The sequence below is a fragment of the Hippocampus bargibanti genome, linkage group LG13 (genome assembly GCF_051943395.1).
Source record: "Hippocampus bargibanti isolate YZ-2025 linkage group LG13, ASM5194339v1, whole genome shotgun sequence".
NCBI lineage: Eukaryota > Metazoa > Chordata > Actinopteri > Syngnathiformes > Syngnathidae > Hippocampus > Hippocampus bargibanti.
In genome coordinates, this window is record NC_142746.1 from 20,277,675 (window position 1) to 20,295,174 (window position 17,500).

Below are 17,500 nucleotides of genomic sequence, written 5' to 3' on the forward strand. Positions count from 1 at the left end.
GTAGATCAAAAAGTACAAACCTTCTTGAAATCTGTAGTGACTTAAGAATGTTACACATGATATGAACCAAATTCTCTTTTATCTCATATTACTTATGACGAGCTTTTCAGATATGACCAACAGAGTCTTGCACGTCTCCCGGTGACCGCCGCCATTCAACGTCCAGAAAAAGAAGAAGCAAACCATTAATTATGCATGCGTCGCTGCTCCTAATGACGGTAGTAAATTATGAGTCACCTTGTTTGACCCCCTTGAGTCCATCACAGGGTTTGCGGGGATAAGAGATGGGGGGGGGGGGTTTGTCATAAGAAGCCATCTTCCTATTCAAGAAACGACCCTTCATTCATATATGAGGGACAAAAAGACATGTTAGATCTTTGATGCGGCAGTGAAGAACACAAATAGACTCAAGTGAGTTTATTTGCATGTGCGTAAGTAAGGCGGGTGGGGGGGACCGGAGAGATCATGCCCCGAGGCTGGTGCGTTGTGCACTCATGTAGTCCTCAAGGGAGGTTGGGGGGGGGGGGGGGGGGGGGGGGGGGGGGGGGGGGGGGGGGGTTAGAAAGGATCATCTTACGGAAGGCGAGAGGGCAGACATGAAGTCACCGTTTTCCTGTAAAGATACAAGGTGGGAGGGGTGAGTGCGATGGGAAGCGGGCGGCTGGCATTGCAATATCCGAAGCATTCATAAAGATGGAGTAGCTAGTGCAGCTTTCGGGATTGAAGGGATCAATCTTTTTATTTTTATTATGGTGAGTAAAATATACAGTAAAGTCTCGTTATATCGATATCGGATATATCGATAGTCCTGGTTATATCGATACTATTTCTATGCACGCACTGAGAAAATTACATGCAAACAGGGTCGGATATATCGATAGTCCCGGTTATATGGATATTTTTTCGGGCTCCCTTGAATATCGATATAACGAGACTTTACTGTATACAGTAAAGTCTCGTTATATCGATATTCTCGGGAGTCGGAAAAAATATCGATATAACCGGACTATCGATATATCCGATCCTGTGGCATGTAAATTTTCTCCTTGTGTTCATGGAAATAGTATCGTAATAAGCAGTACTATCGATATAACCGATATCGATATAACGAGACTTTACTGTATGACGTAGAGCGCCATTTCCACATTTGTTCGGGTTTAGTTTTTTCATGCTTGAGTGCCGATAAAGCGCTGGCCATGGCCTCTGGCATTTTTTTTCTTTCCACAATGGGGAGCATTTCCCTTTTTTCCATGTTAGCGCTTTCTTCCAGCTTCGGCTATTTTTCAAGTGCTATATAAACCAATATGTATGTATTGCATTGTATTTTGGTATTCAACATCTTGAGGAACGACCCCTTGTAGGTGCTTTCTCTGCAATAATTTTACCTAGTTCCTCATCAATTGTGTTCTGTTTAGCTGGGTTGATAGCTTTTTGCATCAAGTGTACAGATGGCGTGTGCGGGTTATTTGTGGAGCCTGATTGATGGGAATTTTAACCTTGCAGTCTACACTCTGCCTTTGAACTATCAAAGTTGAAACGAGTCCTAATTTCACTGTTTTCTATCCATTTTCTCACTCTCTCTCTGTCGTCTGCCTGTCTCTTTAATGTTTAAACCACCTCCCCTTACTGCTGCGTTCTTGACGAATCACGTGGCTTTAACCGACGACTGGGGGCGGGGAATAGAGGACCAAAACAAACCGGCTGCCATTTTCTTGTTAGGAGAACGGGCTCGTTTGCGAACGACACATCACTCACTGTGGCAGCTCCGTGTGTATCCCGAAAAATAGTTCGTATGCCAAGGTAAAATGTTCATAAATTTAACGTTCGTAAACCGAAAAGTTCGTAAGCCAAGGGGTTGGTAAACCGAGGTATCACTGTATCTTGGATGTGCACGGGATTCAATGTCATCTTGAGATGACCAAGGTAATCTAGAGAGGGAAATGTGTCCCCCAATCGTCAGTGGAATAGAACGTAAACGTACCGACACAGATGATAGTCAACAAAAACAAAAACAAAACTTTGAAAAGTTCCCACTTAACAAGTACTGTGTTATTATTTTCTTCCATTTCCACGTCCATGTGTGCCCATACATATGGCGTGTCTATTTCACTGTTCCCTGCTGGTCCCGCTGAGACCGCACCAGCTGGCTTGCCTGTCTGGACCTGACGTCCCAGGAGAGGTGAGACATCTTTAGGGAGCCATTGGGAACTTCTTTTCCTATGGCCGAGCTTTTGAAATTTTCAAAGTCGGAGGAAAATAGATGAATGGTGGCTCACTCGGTAACATGATATGACATCGTGCGGCCTGCTGATTGATCGGATGTGTGGCGCTGGAGATGAATTGAGGCACAGCGCAGGAAATTGACTTATAGCAAATGCTGTAATGATACTTCCTTCCTGCGTGGCTCGGATGATTATCGCAAACTCCCGGATAATAACTTTTTTTTTTGTAGTCCGGTGCACCTTATACACGGGAAAATACGGTATATAATATATCCTATAATATATGTTCACACCTACTTGTCCTCAGCCACTGTCTGAGGACACAAGTGGGTGTGAACATCTGATATTGACATTCACCGCGGACGGCATGCACCCCCCGCCCCTAGGGAAGCTAGGAGACAGACTTTCTGTGCACGACTCGGTTCTTCACGCAGTGACGACGCTGCGGGGCCTTTTTAAGTTTTAAACAGCCCTTCCAAAATAAAATAAAAAAAGCATCAGCGAAGGGAGGCCAAAAACAGCCAAAAAAAATCCTCAAAATTATAAATTGGAAAAAGTTGAAATCGTTTTTTTTTTATATTTTATTACAAATACTATACAGTGACACCTCCACTTACGAACTTAATTGGTTCCCAGACAGAGTGTGTAAGGTGAAAAGTGTGTATCTCAAAAAAAAAATTCCCATAGGAAACCATTAAAATGGGAAAAATCCGTTCTCGGGTTTCCATAAAATATACTTTTCAACTAAATAAGACTTAAAACTACACACAACATACCTTATTCTATGTATAATAAATGTGCTATTGTATTGTAATGAAATAAATACACTGCATTGTATCATAAAGTCACTTTATTTACATCATTTATGGCTTGATGGAATTGCGAAAAGGTCAAAGGGAATTGCTGTTTGGAAAGAGAGGCACATTACATGAGGACTATAATTAAAGAAATAAACTGTGCTGTAAAATAAAGTTTTATTTACCTTTTTGATGGTCGTTGATGGCTTATGGAAGGAGAGTCACCTTCCATAAGGACTGTTGGTAACTTAACCTCTGGTGCTGTTCGGTCGTTTGCTTCCGCCGAAGATCACTCTGCCAGCCGTGGTGGGTGTGTATTATGAAAATAGTGCTTATTATAAGGTTTAATTTTCATAAATTTAACGTTTGTAAGACAAAAAGTTTGTAAGATAAGGTGTTTGTAAGTTGAGGTCTCACTGTATTACAGAAAAAAGTGTATTTGTAAGTTTATTTTGAAAATACACTCAACCCGGAATAACTCAAATAGCCAGCTAGCTAGCTAGCCAATAGTGGCAGAAAACGTGGGCTAACTCCCTAAACGGGGTTCATGTTCCAAAAAAGTGGCAGCATATCTTTTACGAGACGCGATTCAGCTTTGGGGATGACTGTTACGAGAAGGCAAAGTATGCAACAAGTAAGCAAAAGAAGGAACGGCGCTGGAGTTGGTAGGCGACTACGCACGAGCACCGTAAAGCACGTTCCGTTTGATTCAATGGAGAATAATCGTGGAAGGAATTTGAAAATGAACACTTGTGGGCCATCAGCAGGTGATTGGTGAGCCCTCAGTGTTGAATAGGTGCACTTTTTTGTTTGAAATTTGCATTTCATTTAAAGGACAACCGACACCATTTTTTTGTTTCCTAACTGACGTCAGAAAAACGTTTGATAGCATCTAAAATACCCAAAACACGCAGGCTGATATTTTTCGTCAAATGAAAAACACCAATAAAAATGAGTTAAAGTGTCCTAAAACTACTCCAAAATGACCTCGGAAATGGCAACTTTTTAATGCTGATGAAACCGGCCACTCCATTCCATCAAGACATCAACAACCACCACAAAGGTAAATAAAACGACTTTATTATACAGTACAGTTAATTTATTTAATTATAATACCATATCACATTTATTATACATAAAATAAGGTATATTTTGTGTAGGTTTAAGGCTTAGAAAATTAGAAAGTAGAACATTACACTATATATTATTTATTATATATTATTTATTTATATATTTATATATATTTTATATATTTTTTTTTATTTATTTATATATTATTTATTTTATTATATATTGCACTGTGAGACTAATAAAGGCAAATCCAATCCAATCCAATCAAGTTTTTTTTGGGAACAGATTATTCTCATTTTAATGGTTTCCTATGGGAAATTATTTTTTGGGATACACACTTTTCACCTTACACACTCTGTCTGGGAACCAATTAAGTTTGTAAGTCAAGGTATCACTGTATTTCTTTTTACTAGCACTTCCAAGCCGGAGTGACGGGAATTGGTTTCACACGGGGCGGGCGCCGAGTATGTAGCGGGCGGGGGTTTTATAGTATTGACGGTGCAGACTTGACATGCTGCAGGTGGCGGCCTGTTGTACGTCCGATTTGAACAGGAATGCCACAAGTTCCTTTGTGGGTGTGGGGTGGCAAAAGGGGGTGGGGGGGTGTTGTATTTTTAGCAGAGATAACCCAAAAATGTGCGGTCATTGTTTGGTCATTGTTTTTTATAATAATAATAATACATTTCAATTTAAGCGCCTTTCAAAACTCTCAAGTACACTTTACAGTCACACACAAGCGTAGGTACTATAATAAATACAATACAATCACAAATAGAATAAAATAAATAAAATACAGTTATAAATAGAAACAAGAGAAAAAGCTATGCAGAAAATGCGATTTTAAATCGGTGACTTTAGAGATGGGATTTGAAGGTGGGAAGAGAATCGATGTTACGAATGTTGGGAGGAAGTGAGTTCCAGAGTTTGGGGGCAGAGCAGCTGAAAGCTCTGTCCCCGATCGTGCTGAGACGGGCAGGGGGGCATACAGAAGTGGAGGGAGGAAGAAGATCTGGGGGAACGAGAGGGAATAGAAATTTGAAGATAGGTAAGGGGGCGACTCGAATTGATACGGGAGGACTTCTTTAATCAATTGCAAACATTTATGCTTTCCACTTCAGAACTATTTGAATCATATTCATAACTGGATGAGTAACAAGAAAGCATCTTCTCCGAATCTGAAGCCATTGTTTTGATTCTGGAGGAAAGCAGTTTATGAAGACGTATCCTGGCATGACGTAACGAACAAGGGGGCGGGACTTCCTGAATCTCACCAGTTTTGAGTTCATTTGATGGCAGTTTTGGGACACTTTTATTGGCGTTTTGCATTTGACTAAAAATATCATACTGCGTGTTTTGGGTATTTTAGATGCTATAAAACGTTTTTCTGATGTCAGTTAGGAAACAAAAAAGTGATGTCGGTTGTCCTTTAAAGCCATCCGACTAATCGGCGAGAGAGAATCCTCAAATAGCTTTTTTTTTTAATGAAAAGTGATGTAATCATTGGATCATGAGCTAACTGCATTGTTCGGGTTATCTGCTGCGACAGCTGACGTTGGCGTAAAAAAAAAAAAAAAGGGCCTTGAAGTAGTCCGACACATGCCTATCTCAGCAGGTGAGCACGCAACGAGCCGACAGAAGCGAGTGGAAGGCCCGACAGTCGGCAAGTGGCTTTGATAACAGTGACACAGCACGGGCCTGGCTTCAAGCGCCACATAAAAAAGCCGCGGCGGCTAAAGATAGACACAGACGGCGCACGAGCCGGCGTCATAAATCGGCGGGAAGAACCCCCTCAAATATAGAATCAACTTTAAAATTCTTCTTTATACATTTAAAGGACAACCGACACCATTTTTTTGTTTCCTAACTGACATCAGAAAAACGTTTTATAGCATCTAAAATACCCAATATTTTTAGTCGAATGCAAAAAACAATAAAAATGTGTTAAAGTGTCCCAAAACAACTTCAAAATGACCACAGAAATGATGAGTTTCAGAAGGTCCCGCCCCCTTGTTCGTGACGTCACGCCAGGACGTCTTTGCCTTGCTCAAGAATCAAAACAATGGCTTCAAATTCGGAGAAGATGCTTTCTTGTTACTCATCCAGTTATGAATATGATTCAAATAGTTCTGAAGAGGAAAGCATACATGTTTGCAATCGATTAAAGAAGTCCTTCCGTATCAATTCAAGCCATCTGGACTCCATTGTAGTGCCCAGAAAATGCACAAAGTACCGCAAAATGCATTGTGGGTCGCTGTCTCAGTCAGGGGCGTTCCTTCAGTGACGTCACGTGAGGACTCGTCACCAACAAGACTTCCGGAATATTCAGTGCGAGTCTTAAAACGTAAAATATCGCTCTATGCGGTGGAATCCTTGTAAAATACGCTCAGTAGAAGCCATTTTACAAATTATGGACACAACTTGTCAGTTGTCCTTTAAGCACTGAGCTTATCCGTATGGTAAATGACTAAAATGTAAGCCTATAAAAAAAAATATCAGAATTAATCCGCTGGAAACGTGGCCATACTTTCTGCACGGACGAAAATACAACACAGTAAATAGACCGTACATGATAAAAGTGTCCAAGTGGCGCATGAATCAACTTCGGGGAAACGCTCGCAGAGATTTGGAAGCAAAGTCCGGCACGGCTGCTGGGAAACAGTCCAGCGAGTATTGCGTGCTGGCGGCGTGATCGCTGTTCATTTGGCTGGCGGTGTACTAAATCAGTCGTGCGTGCGGGTTTCCATTAAAAGAACACTTTGACCGCTCCCCTGACAACAAGCAATCGCATGGCCGCTTTCGTGGAGTTTGACGGAAGAAATTGACTTTGCCCGTTTGGTGTTTTGTTTGTGTGTGAGTTTCATCGAGGAGGCTCATGTGATCACGTGAGGCTGGGGGTGAGGTGCATGCTTGGTGGCCAATGATTCCATGCGATCTAAACTGTCCTCTGGACATTCTTGGACTGTAAAGTAGTGACTTTAAAGCAGGGGTGTCAAAGTCATTTTTTGCCGCGGGCCACATTGTAGTTATGGTTTCCTCTCGAGGGCCGTTATGAATTTGGGGAAGCCATTAGAATGTTTAAATCCCTTCAAATATTACATATAGAGCACACAGCAAATTAATGAATAACTCGTTTTCAAATCTGAAGTCAAGAATAATGACTTTTATTGTGGTTGACATTCAAAAATATGACATTTTGGCTCAGATTTTAGCTATCATCATGGAATTTAACAAGTTTGATTTGCTTTCGCGGTCCGAAAAAAATGATGTGGTGGGCCGGATTTGGCCCGCGGGCCTTGACTTTGACACCTGTGCTTTAAAGGACAACCGACATCACTTTTTTGTGTCCTAACTGGCATCAGAAAAATGTTTTATCGCATCTAAAATCCCCAAAACACGCAGTATGATATTTTTATTCAAATGCAAAACACCAAGAAAAATGACTTAAAGTATCCAAAATCTGCAAAAAAAAATTGAGCTGCGAATTGGGCATTTTCAGAAAGTCCCGCCCCCAGTTCGTGACGTCACGCCAGCATTTCTGGAGAATCCAATTTTTTCCAGGAGTCGGAAAAAATATCGATATAACCGGACTATCGATATATCCGATCCTGTGGCATGTAAATTTTCTCCTTGCGTTTATAGAAATAGTATCGTAATAAGCAGTACTATCGATATAACCAGACTTTACTGTATAATGTATGAAATAATGTACATTTCTGCACTGCGAGACTAATAAAGGCTAATCCAATCCAATAATGATAATAATAATAATAATAATAATAATGTGAATAATAAAATGTCTTGTTATTGTTATTATTATTATTGACTACAGAGGAAAGAAATATTGATACTGTTAATTTTGGGATTGCATTAAACTGAATATAGTACAGTATATGGGGAGTACTGCATGTTGTTATTATTTTTGGATCATTTGGAGGGCCATATGGAGAGTATATTTCAAAAAAACGCACGCTCCATCAGGTACAAAAAGAGTCTGGAAAGTATTCAGCAACCCGCAAGACTAAATAAATAAAATAAACATGATTTGATGTTCTTGGCACCCTGTCAGATTTGGGCCCCAGTTGCCGCCACATTGGTCCGAGTTGCTTTTCTACACTTGACAAGTCAAAATTCCTCACCGACTCACTCGTAACATTTGAGTTCATATCAAGTCTTAGATATGATTGTGCGTGGTAACAGAAATGTGATGAGATATGATTAATCAATCACTTTTCCGTCTACTTTTTATCATAATAATAATAATAATACATTTCATTTCTACACGCCTTTCAAAACTCTCAAGGTCACTTTACAGTCACAGGATCGTTTTTTTTTCTGCGAGTGAGAAGCGGCAGCCACACGCGCCAGCGTTCACTCAACCTGGAATAACTAAAACAGTTTGAAAGCTAGCTAGCTGGCTAATAGATAACTAATAGCTAGCTATTTATCTAGCTGCCCCTCTGGCCATTCAGCCAGCCATCTAGATGGCTACATAGCTAGCCAACTATTTGCTATCCATTAGCCATCTCACCAGCCAGCTAATCTATTTGCTATATTAGCTATCGGAAGTAACTCAAATAGATCGTAAGCTAGCCAGCTAACTAATAGATAGCCAGCTACACAGCTAGCTAATTAGCTAGATAGCCATATAGCTAATATAGCCAATAGATAGCAAATAAATAGCCAGCCAGACAGTTAGCTAACTAGCTAGATAGCCATATAGCTAATAAATAGCCAGCTACATATGCTAATAGATAGCAAATAGATAGCCAGCTATGTAGCAAGCAAATAGAAAGCAGATACATAGCCCGTTAGCTGGCTGGCTATGTATCTGCTAACGGATAGCCAGCTAGACAGTTAGCTAACCAGCTAGTTTTTCATAACTATCGGATATAAAGCCAAAATATGAACGCGGCAATGTAAATACGTCATCGTCAAATACTATACGCAAGTATACAAATATATACACCGTGTGTGCTTGTATACAATGTGGCTGTTTTATTACCAACCTCCCCATCCCCTGCCATCTTTTCCTGAGCCATCCATTAAAAGACAAGTCCGTTTGCTCCGCAACAATATTATCTCCACGGACTAAGTATGGTATGACATGGAGAGGCCGCTGTACCGTTGAGAATAGAATTTTGCTTGTGAACCCATGAATCAAGGCCGTTGTTGATCTTGGCCCGGCATCCCTAGGGAGGGGTGGGGGGGTCTGTATTTGTGTAAGTGTGCCGGTGTAGAAAAGAAAGTGCGTCAGGTTCTCTGTATACGGAGATGACAGGGACAGACAGTTATAGGGTGAGACCCGTGTGGAGGTGTGAGAGACATGGAAATAATTTGTGGTGGTGGTACCTTAGTGGTTGTTGGGCTTGAGCCGCAGTACTTCACTAGATCCACTAGATGGCCCTGTTTTTTGGGGGGGGAAAAAAAAAAAGCTTGTTCATTGTCAAGTTACTGCAGACGAACAGTTTAATTTTTTACATGACCAAAATTTTCCGACACCAAGACTTCTTTTAATTATGGAAAAGATAACAAAAAATAATGAGCGTCAATTGCAAGAGTCAACACATTTATTGAATTTAATGAAATAATCAAGTGAACTGTTCATTTTTTTTATTTGTGCTGATTCTGAATATACTCTTGTTTTTTTTGCTCCAGTTCTTATCATAACAATCGTGTATATTTTCACGAAAACATCAGCTTTACATTACGTGTGAAAAAAACGACATTATATATATATATACGTATTACACAAACACACGTATATACATATAGTATATACATATACATACATATACACATACATGCATACACACACGTATTACACAAACACACATACAGTATATACACATATATATATATATATATATATATATATATATATATATATATATATATATATATATATATATATATACATATACATGCATACACACACATATATATCTATACGTACACATATCTACACACACACACATATACACAAACACATATTACACAAACACACGTATATACATATATACACATACATGCAGACACACACACACACACATATATCTATATGTACACATATATACACATATATCTACACATATATACACATATATCTACACACACACACACACACATACATATACACACACACATATATATATATATATATATATATATATATATATATATATATATATATATATATATATATATATATATATATATATATATATATACACACACATATATATATACATATTATTAATGTGTAATGTGTGTTTTGTATGTGCCTCAAAAATACATTTTCTCTGATTAAAATTCGCTATTGACCAGCGTCAAATGCTAATTTAATTTTTGCTGGAGTCAAACGAGTGAGCAGGAAAAAGATTATTTCGACAATTATTTACCGATTTGCTTTTTCTTGCACACATCACAATAAATGACACTGTTTGTTGGCTGGAGTTCGGAATAGACAAAGCTGGACAGGAAACGCCGTATCGCCTCCTTTGCCAAATGAAGCCTGCCAAAGCTTGCTAATTATTATGAAGCTTTGGCAGGCTATTAAATAGAAGAAGACAAGCTGGGAAATGAGAGCATGTTTCAGTATTATGTGATGAAGTTAGCTCCAAAAGTCAAGGGGAGAAGAGGAAGGACAACGAGGAGGCCTTTCTGTGTGTGGGAGGTGCAGCATTCGGGCTCTTTGGGGAGGGAGATTGCAAATTTTCCGGCGGGGCAATAAAATAACATAAATAATATCACCCCCCCCCAAAAAAAAAACAATCTTTTCAGCAGCCATTCAGGGAAATGTCCATTTATCAACAGCTGACGTCATGAGCGAATTTCGTCTTGGTCGAATCATTCTGGCTTTTTTTCGAGGAGCCACTGTGGGAATAATCTACAGTGGGTGATGACGGATGAGGTTTTAGAACCATGTTGACCATTTGCTTTTATTAAACGTTACTTTCGACAGGAGGGCAGCTGAGGTTCTTGGTTCGGGCCTTCCTGTGTGGTTTGTATGGTTTAATGATGTGTTGTTCGCGATCTCTGAAATGAACGAAGTGTACGAAGTAACAAGGAGCCGGAAATGGCGGCCGACTGTTTTTGTCCTCTATTCCCCGTCCCCAGTATTCGGTTAAAGCCACGTGATTGGTCAAGAACGCAGCAGTGAGGGGAGGTGGTTTAAACATCAGACGACCGTGAGAGAGTTTCAACTTTAATAGTTCAAAGGCAGAGTGTAGACTGCAAGGTTAAAATATCCCATCAATCAGGCTCCACAAACAACCCGCACAAGCCATCTGTACACTTGATGCAAAAATCTATCAACCCAGCTAAACAGAACACAATTGATGAGGAACTAGATAAAATTATCGCAGAGAAAGCACCTACAAGGGATCATTCCTCAAGATGGGGAAAGAAGGTTACGTTCCTCATCAATTGTTTAATGCTGATGCCACTCCATTCCATCAAGCCATCAACGACCATCACCCAAGGTAAATAAAACAACTTTATTATACAATAGTTTATTTCTTTAATTGTAATACCATAGCACATTTATTATACATAAAATAAGGTATATTTTGTGTAGTTTTAAGGCTTAGAAAATTAGAAAGTAGACATTTATGAAGACCTGGGAACGAATTATTCTCATTTGAATGGTTTCCTATGGGAAATTAATTTTTGGGATACACACTTTTCGCCTTAAACAATCTGTCTGGGAACCAATTAAGTTTGTAAGCCAAAGTATAACTGTATTATATTTTTTTACTAGTTGGGATGATAGCATTATTAATATGAAAAGCAAATTACTGACAGCTGATCATCAGATGAGAATAACCACAGGGAAAGTGAAAGTTTATGGATGCTCTCTGTGCACATATAAATCAAACCATATAAATAAAAATATTTGATATAGTGTATTTTTTACATGAGTAATTCGTTTTTCACATAATTTTACATGATTTTTGGTAGTTAATTAATTCAAGCAACAAAATAAACGGAGGAGCCATTTGGGAGCCAAAAGAGCCGGATCTTTTCAGTGAGCCAAGTCAAAAGAACCGGACCTCTGAAAAGAGCCGGAATTCCCATCACTATTATGCCCCCCCCCCCTCTCTCATGATAGCTTGACTTTTCTCCCTCATGTAAACTAAATTGCGCATTCGACCAGGTCTTACACTTCCATATACTGTTTATGCTTTTTACTGCTGATTGGGAATACTAAACAGGAGAAACATAGTACTGTATCTTAAAAATATGAAAATCTTTGAGTTGATTTTTGTGGGGAGAAAAAAAATGCACAGAATGCGTTCTTCAACCGCATGTTGTCTTGTGCCGTCCTGGAATGCTAATTTTTATGCCTGTGTTGTTGGGTTAAGAGGGTTGAATAATATGTTGTCCATATTTAGAACACTCGTGTCATCCAAACTTTTGATTAGGAAGTGTGTGGATATCGATGGCCACCACCCTACCACAAAAGAATTTTAAATAGAAAGATATTTACCATAATACGCAGTTGTTGCGGCCAATGTATAGTTTGACGAGCACGTCCCATCCACCTGGAACAAAAACGAAAAATAAGAGTATAATCACAAGATTGGTTACAGGTGTCAAGTTGCCGATGTTATTGGCTCCTCATGCAAAGCCAGTGTATTTTGCCCACTCTCACGCTTTCTATTTTATGAACAACTGTGTTGTGGGTGGTGTTCGTCATCTGAATGACCAAAGCAACAATTTAAACGTATCTTCTTCTTCTTTCCCTTTCGGCTTTTCCCTTCAAGGGGTCGCCACAGCGAATCAGTGTCCTCCATCTTAAGAGATTTGCGTATAATTTGGATAACTAAAATTCAAGCTAGAAACTAAAATATACTTTACCTGACGTGATGTGACTCAATGTCTCCACTTGCTGGCCTGTTCTGGAACTGCAGTGACGTCATCATAAACAATTCGACCAAAATGACACCGCTCGGGGACGCCAAGACGATATAGTAAAAGCTTTTTTTTTATTCAAGAGCGTCCCATGTAGATTTCCTTTATCATATCTTACAAACATGTGGTATATGCACAAAAACGGGATAAACTGCTTGTACAGATGAATATACATACATACAGGAGAATTAAAAAAAAAAAAAAGTAAAGAAAAAAAAAAAGAAAAACAACAACGGCTTGATCGGCAAACCAAAGACACAAATGTCTTCTCCGCCTTTCATCAACCATTATTACAGTCCAATTTGGACAATTAGTTCAACCTAATCACGACATGGGTGCACATGAGGGGAAAACGCTGTGCTCTTTTGTTAAACAGATTGGACAATGTCTGGATGAACACTGCGTAGCTTTATGAACGGTGTGCAAATTCACAAAAAAAGTAAAATAAAATAGTCCCTTGACTTATCTCTTTTAAATACTCAATAGCAGAAAACAAAAAAAATGGGGAATTAAATTGTTAGGTTTTCAGCCTGTGACTGTCGACGTTGTTCACATTCAAGGAAAATGGCGCCCACTATCACTTCACACCACCAACTTGTTGTCCCGTTGGAGATCTCTCACATATGGATTGTTTTGTCGGTACATTTGGAAGACCGGCGGAGTAAAAAAAAACAATTATACAGTGTCCAAATTGAAATATAAAAAAACAAGCATGGGGAATCTTTAATTAAATAAAAAATACAATTAAAACTCAGAGACTTCTTGTCTGTTGGGTAAATTTTCTAACTAAAAACCCAAAGCCTGCCTCCCAGTCCTTTTTTTTGATGTAAGGACCATATTTTTCAGAACCATTTCAGTCATGCTTTCAGTTACTGTTTCACTTGGTCAACTAACGTGAACATTTGACCACAACCTTGAGTGAACGTTCTCTCGGTATGAAGTAATGCTTAAAGGACAACCGACACCATTTTTTTGTTTCCTAACCGACATTAAAAAAAACTTTTACAGCATCTAAAATACCCAAAACACACAAGCTGATATTTTTAGTCAAATGCAAAACACCAATAAAAATGAGTTAGTGTCCCGAAACTACTTCAAAATGACTTTGGGGATGGAGAGTTTTCAGAAGGTCCCGCCCCCTTGTTCGTGATGTCACGCCAGGACGTCTTGCCTTGCTCGAGAATCAAATGGCTTCAGATTCGAGTTGATGACAATGCCTGACGTGACATCACGTCTGGAACACCCCTGAGCGAGAAAGTTGGAGTCCAGATGCCTCAAAATGATACGGAAGGACTTCTTTAATCGATGTCAAACATTTATGCTTTCCTCTTCAGAACTATTTGAATCATATTCATAACTGGATGAGTAACAAGAAAGCATCTTCTCCGAATCTGAACTGTCTGAAGCCATTGTTTTGATTCTGGAGCAAGGCAGTTTGTGAAGGAGTAGCTTGACGTGATGTCACAAACAAGGGGGCGGGACTTTCTGAATCTCTCCGGTTCCCAGGTCATTTTGTGGAAATTTTGAGACACTTTAAGTCATTTTTATTAGTGTTTTTCATGTGACTAAAAATATCAGCCTGCGTGTTTTGGGTATTTTAGATGCTATAATACGTTTTTCTGATGTCAGTTCTGAAAACAAAAAAAATGGTGTCAATTGCACTTTCACATCCATAGGTCCACCATACTTTACTGGGACGGTTTTGCAATAGCCATCTGAATCACACTTCTATCGGGAAATATGCAATCTGATTGTGAAAGTGCCAACGTCAGTTTCCCCAATAGCAGCGTAACTAGTGGATGATGGGTGATAAGAGTTGTAAAAAAAAAAATCTTCCAAAGCACGTGAGGGTCTCTCAAGCGGATGTTAAAAAATGGTACGTGTGTACCCCGCTTTAGTATCGGTGTTGCTTCAAAACGTAATGAAATGATAGACATTATTTTAAAAATAATAATAATAACAGTCATATTTCCTGTTAACCAAGCATAAAAGGACATTACAAAGCAACAAAAAATACATAGATGGGACTCCTATGGGAAGACCAATACAGTAAAGTCTCGTTATATCGATATCGTTTATATTGATAATACTGCTTATTTCGACACTATTTTCATTTCCCCTGCACATTTCTAGTCTTTTTATGTATAATTAGTTCCGTTTAGTACGATTCGTGGTTTTTACGATAATCTGGTTACTACGGTGCTCTTTTTCATCTCCCGCCGGCCATTTTGCTACATTTATATCGATTCGCGCCATCGGGCTCGCCATTGGTCGACTTGGTCACGTGACTTGGTCACTTGGTTTTGAAAATTACTGTGTATTAAAGGACAACCGATGTCACTTTTTATTCAAATGCAAAACACCAATAAAAATGACTTCACGCCAAGACGTCTTGCATTGCTTGTGAATCCAAACAATGGCTTCAGATTCGGATAATATGCTTTCTTGTTACACATCCAGTTATGAATATGATTCAAATACACTGAAGAGGAAAGCATACATGTTTGCAATCGATTAAAGAATTATATGTGCCATTTTGAGGCAACATTCAGGGAACATCTCTCACCCCCCCCAGAAAAAAGAGGCACAAAATGGCGAGCTCATGGCCAGCTCTGTTTCTTATATGGCGCTTGGATGCCCTCTTTTGGCGACTTTTGTTAATGCAGTTCGGCGCAGGACGGATATATCGACAGTACGGTTATATCGACATTTTTTCTAACTCCCGAGAATATCGATATAACGAGACTTTACTGTATTTGCAATCAGGCAGCCATTTGTTTTGAGGGATGGGGTCGGGGGGCTACATTCATAGACACAAAACTGGATCCCTTGCAAGACACACGGTACTTGAAGTCGCTTCACAATCAAGCAAGAAAAGGCACTGTGATATTTCTGTCTAGATCCTTACAAATTCTTGAAAAAAGGTAAGTTTAAAAAAAAAATATTTTGGCTATTTTTTTTGTTCCTTTTGAAATATAAACACGGTTAGAAAAAATAGTTATTTGCACCTTTGACTCATTTGAGTAAGTTTCGATTACAAAAAACGTGAAATAATTCGATAAAAAAAAAAAAAATGCAGGTGATATTTTTAACTTAAAATGAAAATGTTGTTGCGGTCCAACATATAATATTACCAAAGGTGTTAATACGTCTGTGTAAGCTCTCAGTCGTACAGGAGTGGTCCATCGATGAGAAGGTTTCTTCAGCCGTCATCTGTACTTCTTTGAAGGTGTCGGACGTTTCGCTTCTTATCCAAGAAGCTTCGTCAGCAAACTAAAGTCTGACTGGTAGTTTCGGCCCTATATATATATCTATCTCTACTGTCCAGACGTGGCGGTTCAATTTGGATCGTTCGTACAATAGACTGCTTAGGCAACATAGGCTTAGTTATGCTGATGAGGTGATACCAGGGCAAATTGGGCAATCAGGCCAGTCGTAGAACCCCATACTCAGGCATGACAATAGAAGTAATCAGTGGAGACGCAGGGATTAGTCCTCTGCTGCCCCCAACCTGAGAGCATAGCAGAGTTCGGCACCGCCACGGCCGAAACTACCAGTAAGACTTTAGTCTTCTGATGAAGCTTCTTGGATAAGAAGCGAAACATCTGACACCTTCAAAGAAGTACAGATGATGGCTGAAGAAACCTTTTCATCGATGGACCTCTCCTGTATGACACACAGATGTACAACTATGAGTGGTTTAAAAAAAATTAAAAAAAGGACAAAAACATTAACATACCTGTCAACCTATACGTTTCCGCCCCGTATTTGATACGTTTATATCATTTCAAATAATGTATAATAGTGAACTGATCTTACAAAGACTAATTTGGCTCAAATCAAGTTCGTCTCAATTGCTGGTAACCAACGATATCGCTATTATCACGGCCAACTAGCAAAAGTTATCCTCAATCGTATTGATTTTTTTTTTTTTTAAATCGCTGCGTACGGTCGAATTGATAAGAGCCTAATCTGCGCATGCGCAGTAAACTGTATTTCCGCTTGTTTGCGTTTTTTTTTATCATTTCAAATAACGTACGGCATACGACAACTTTTATACGGGAATTGTCATCATTTATAAGGATAGCGATTAGCCAAGATTGACAGGTATGCATTAAAGTAATCTCGCGCTAAGCTAAGCGCAAGTGAGGGGAAAAAAAGTACACGTTAATATTACTGCGGATATATATTTTTTAAATTCTTGAAAACTGTTACGCGAGAACAATATATCAAAACAAATAAAAAATGTTAGATGCTACCTGCGGAGAAAAGAAAAATACAAACAGAACAAAAAAGAAAGGGACGACGAGAGCGATAACGGAGGCATCACCTGCTGAAGGATTCCGCTACATCGACACAGTACGTTCCTCCTTCAAAATAAAACTAAAAACAAACAGCACTTTTGGAATTCACAGTCCTGCCTGCATGTGACGTTGCAGTGGTCGTCACTGAAGATCCAGCCGGCTGTACATGACGCCGCGGTTCCACTGCACAGTT

General features: G+C 39.2%; 2 protein-coding genes across 2 annotated transcripts in view; both read right to left on the minus strand.

Moving 5' to 3' along the window:
- LOC148889669 (cGMP-dependent protein kinase 1) overlaps nt 1-12,706 on the minus strand; it is a 121,799-nt gene extending 109,093 nt beyond the window's left edge. The window contains exons 1-2 of the mRNA XM_089011898.1: nt 12,579-12,706; nt 9,440-9,493 (exon numbers count right to left, since the gene is read on the minus strand). Coding sequence (XP_088868024.1) covers nt 9,440-9,493; nt 12,579-12,629 — 105 coding nt within the window. The 5' untranslated portion in view covers nt 12,630-12,706. The remainder of the gene's footprint in view (nt 1-9,439; nt 9,494-12,578) is intronic.
- Nucleotides 12,707-13,700: 994 nt separating this feature from the next.
- LOC148889670 (phosphatidylcholine:ceramide cholinephosphotransferase 1-like) overlaps nt 13,701-17,500 on the minus strand; it is a 24,323-nt gene continuing 20,523 nt past the window's right edge. Inside the window, exon 7 of the mRNA XM_089011772.1 lies at nt 13,701-17,500. This exon is cut by the window's right edge and continues 125 nt beyond it. Within this exon, the coding sequence (XP_088867898.1) occupies nt 17,449-17,500 (52 nt within the window). The 3' untranslated portion in view covers nt 13,701-17,448.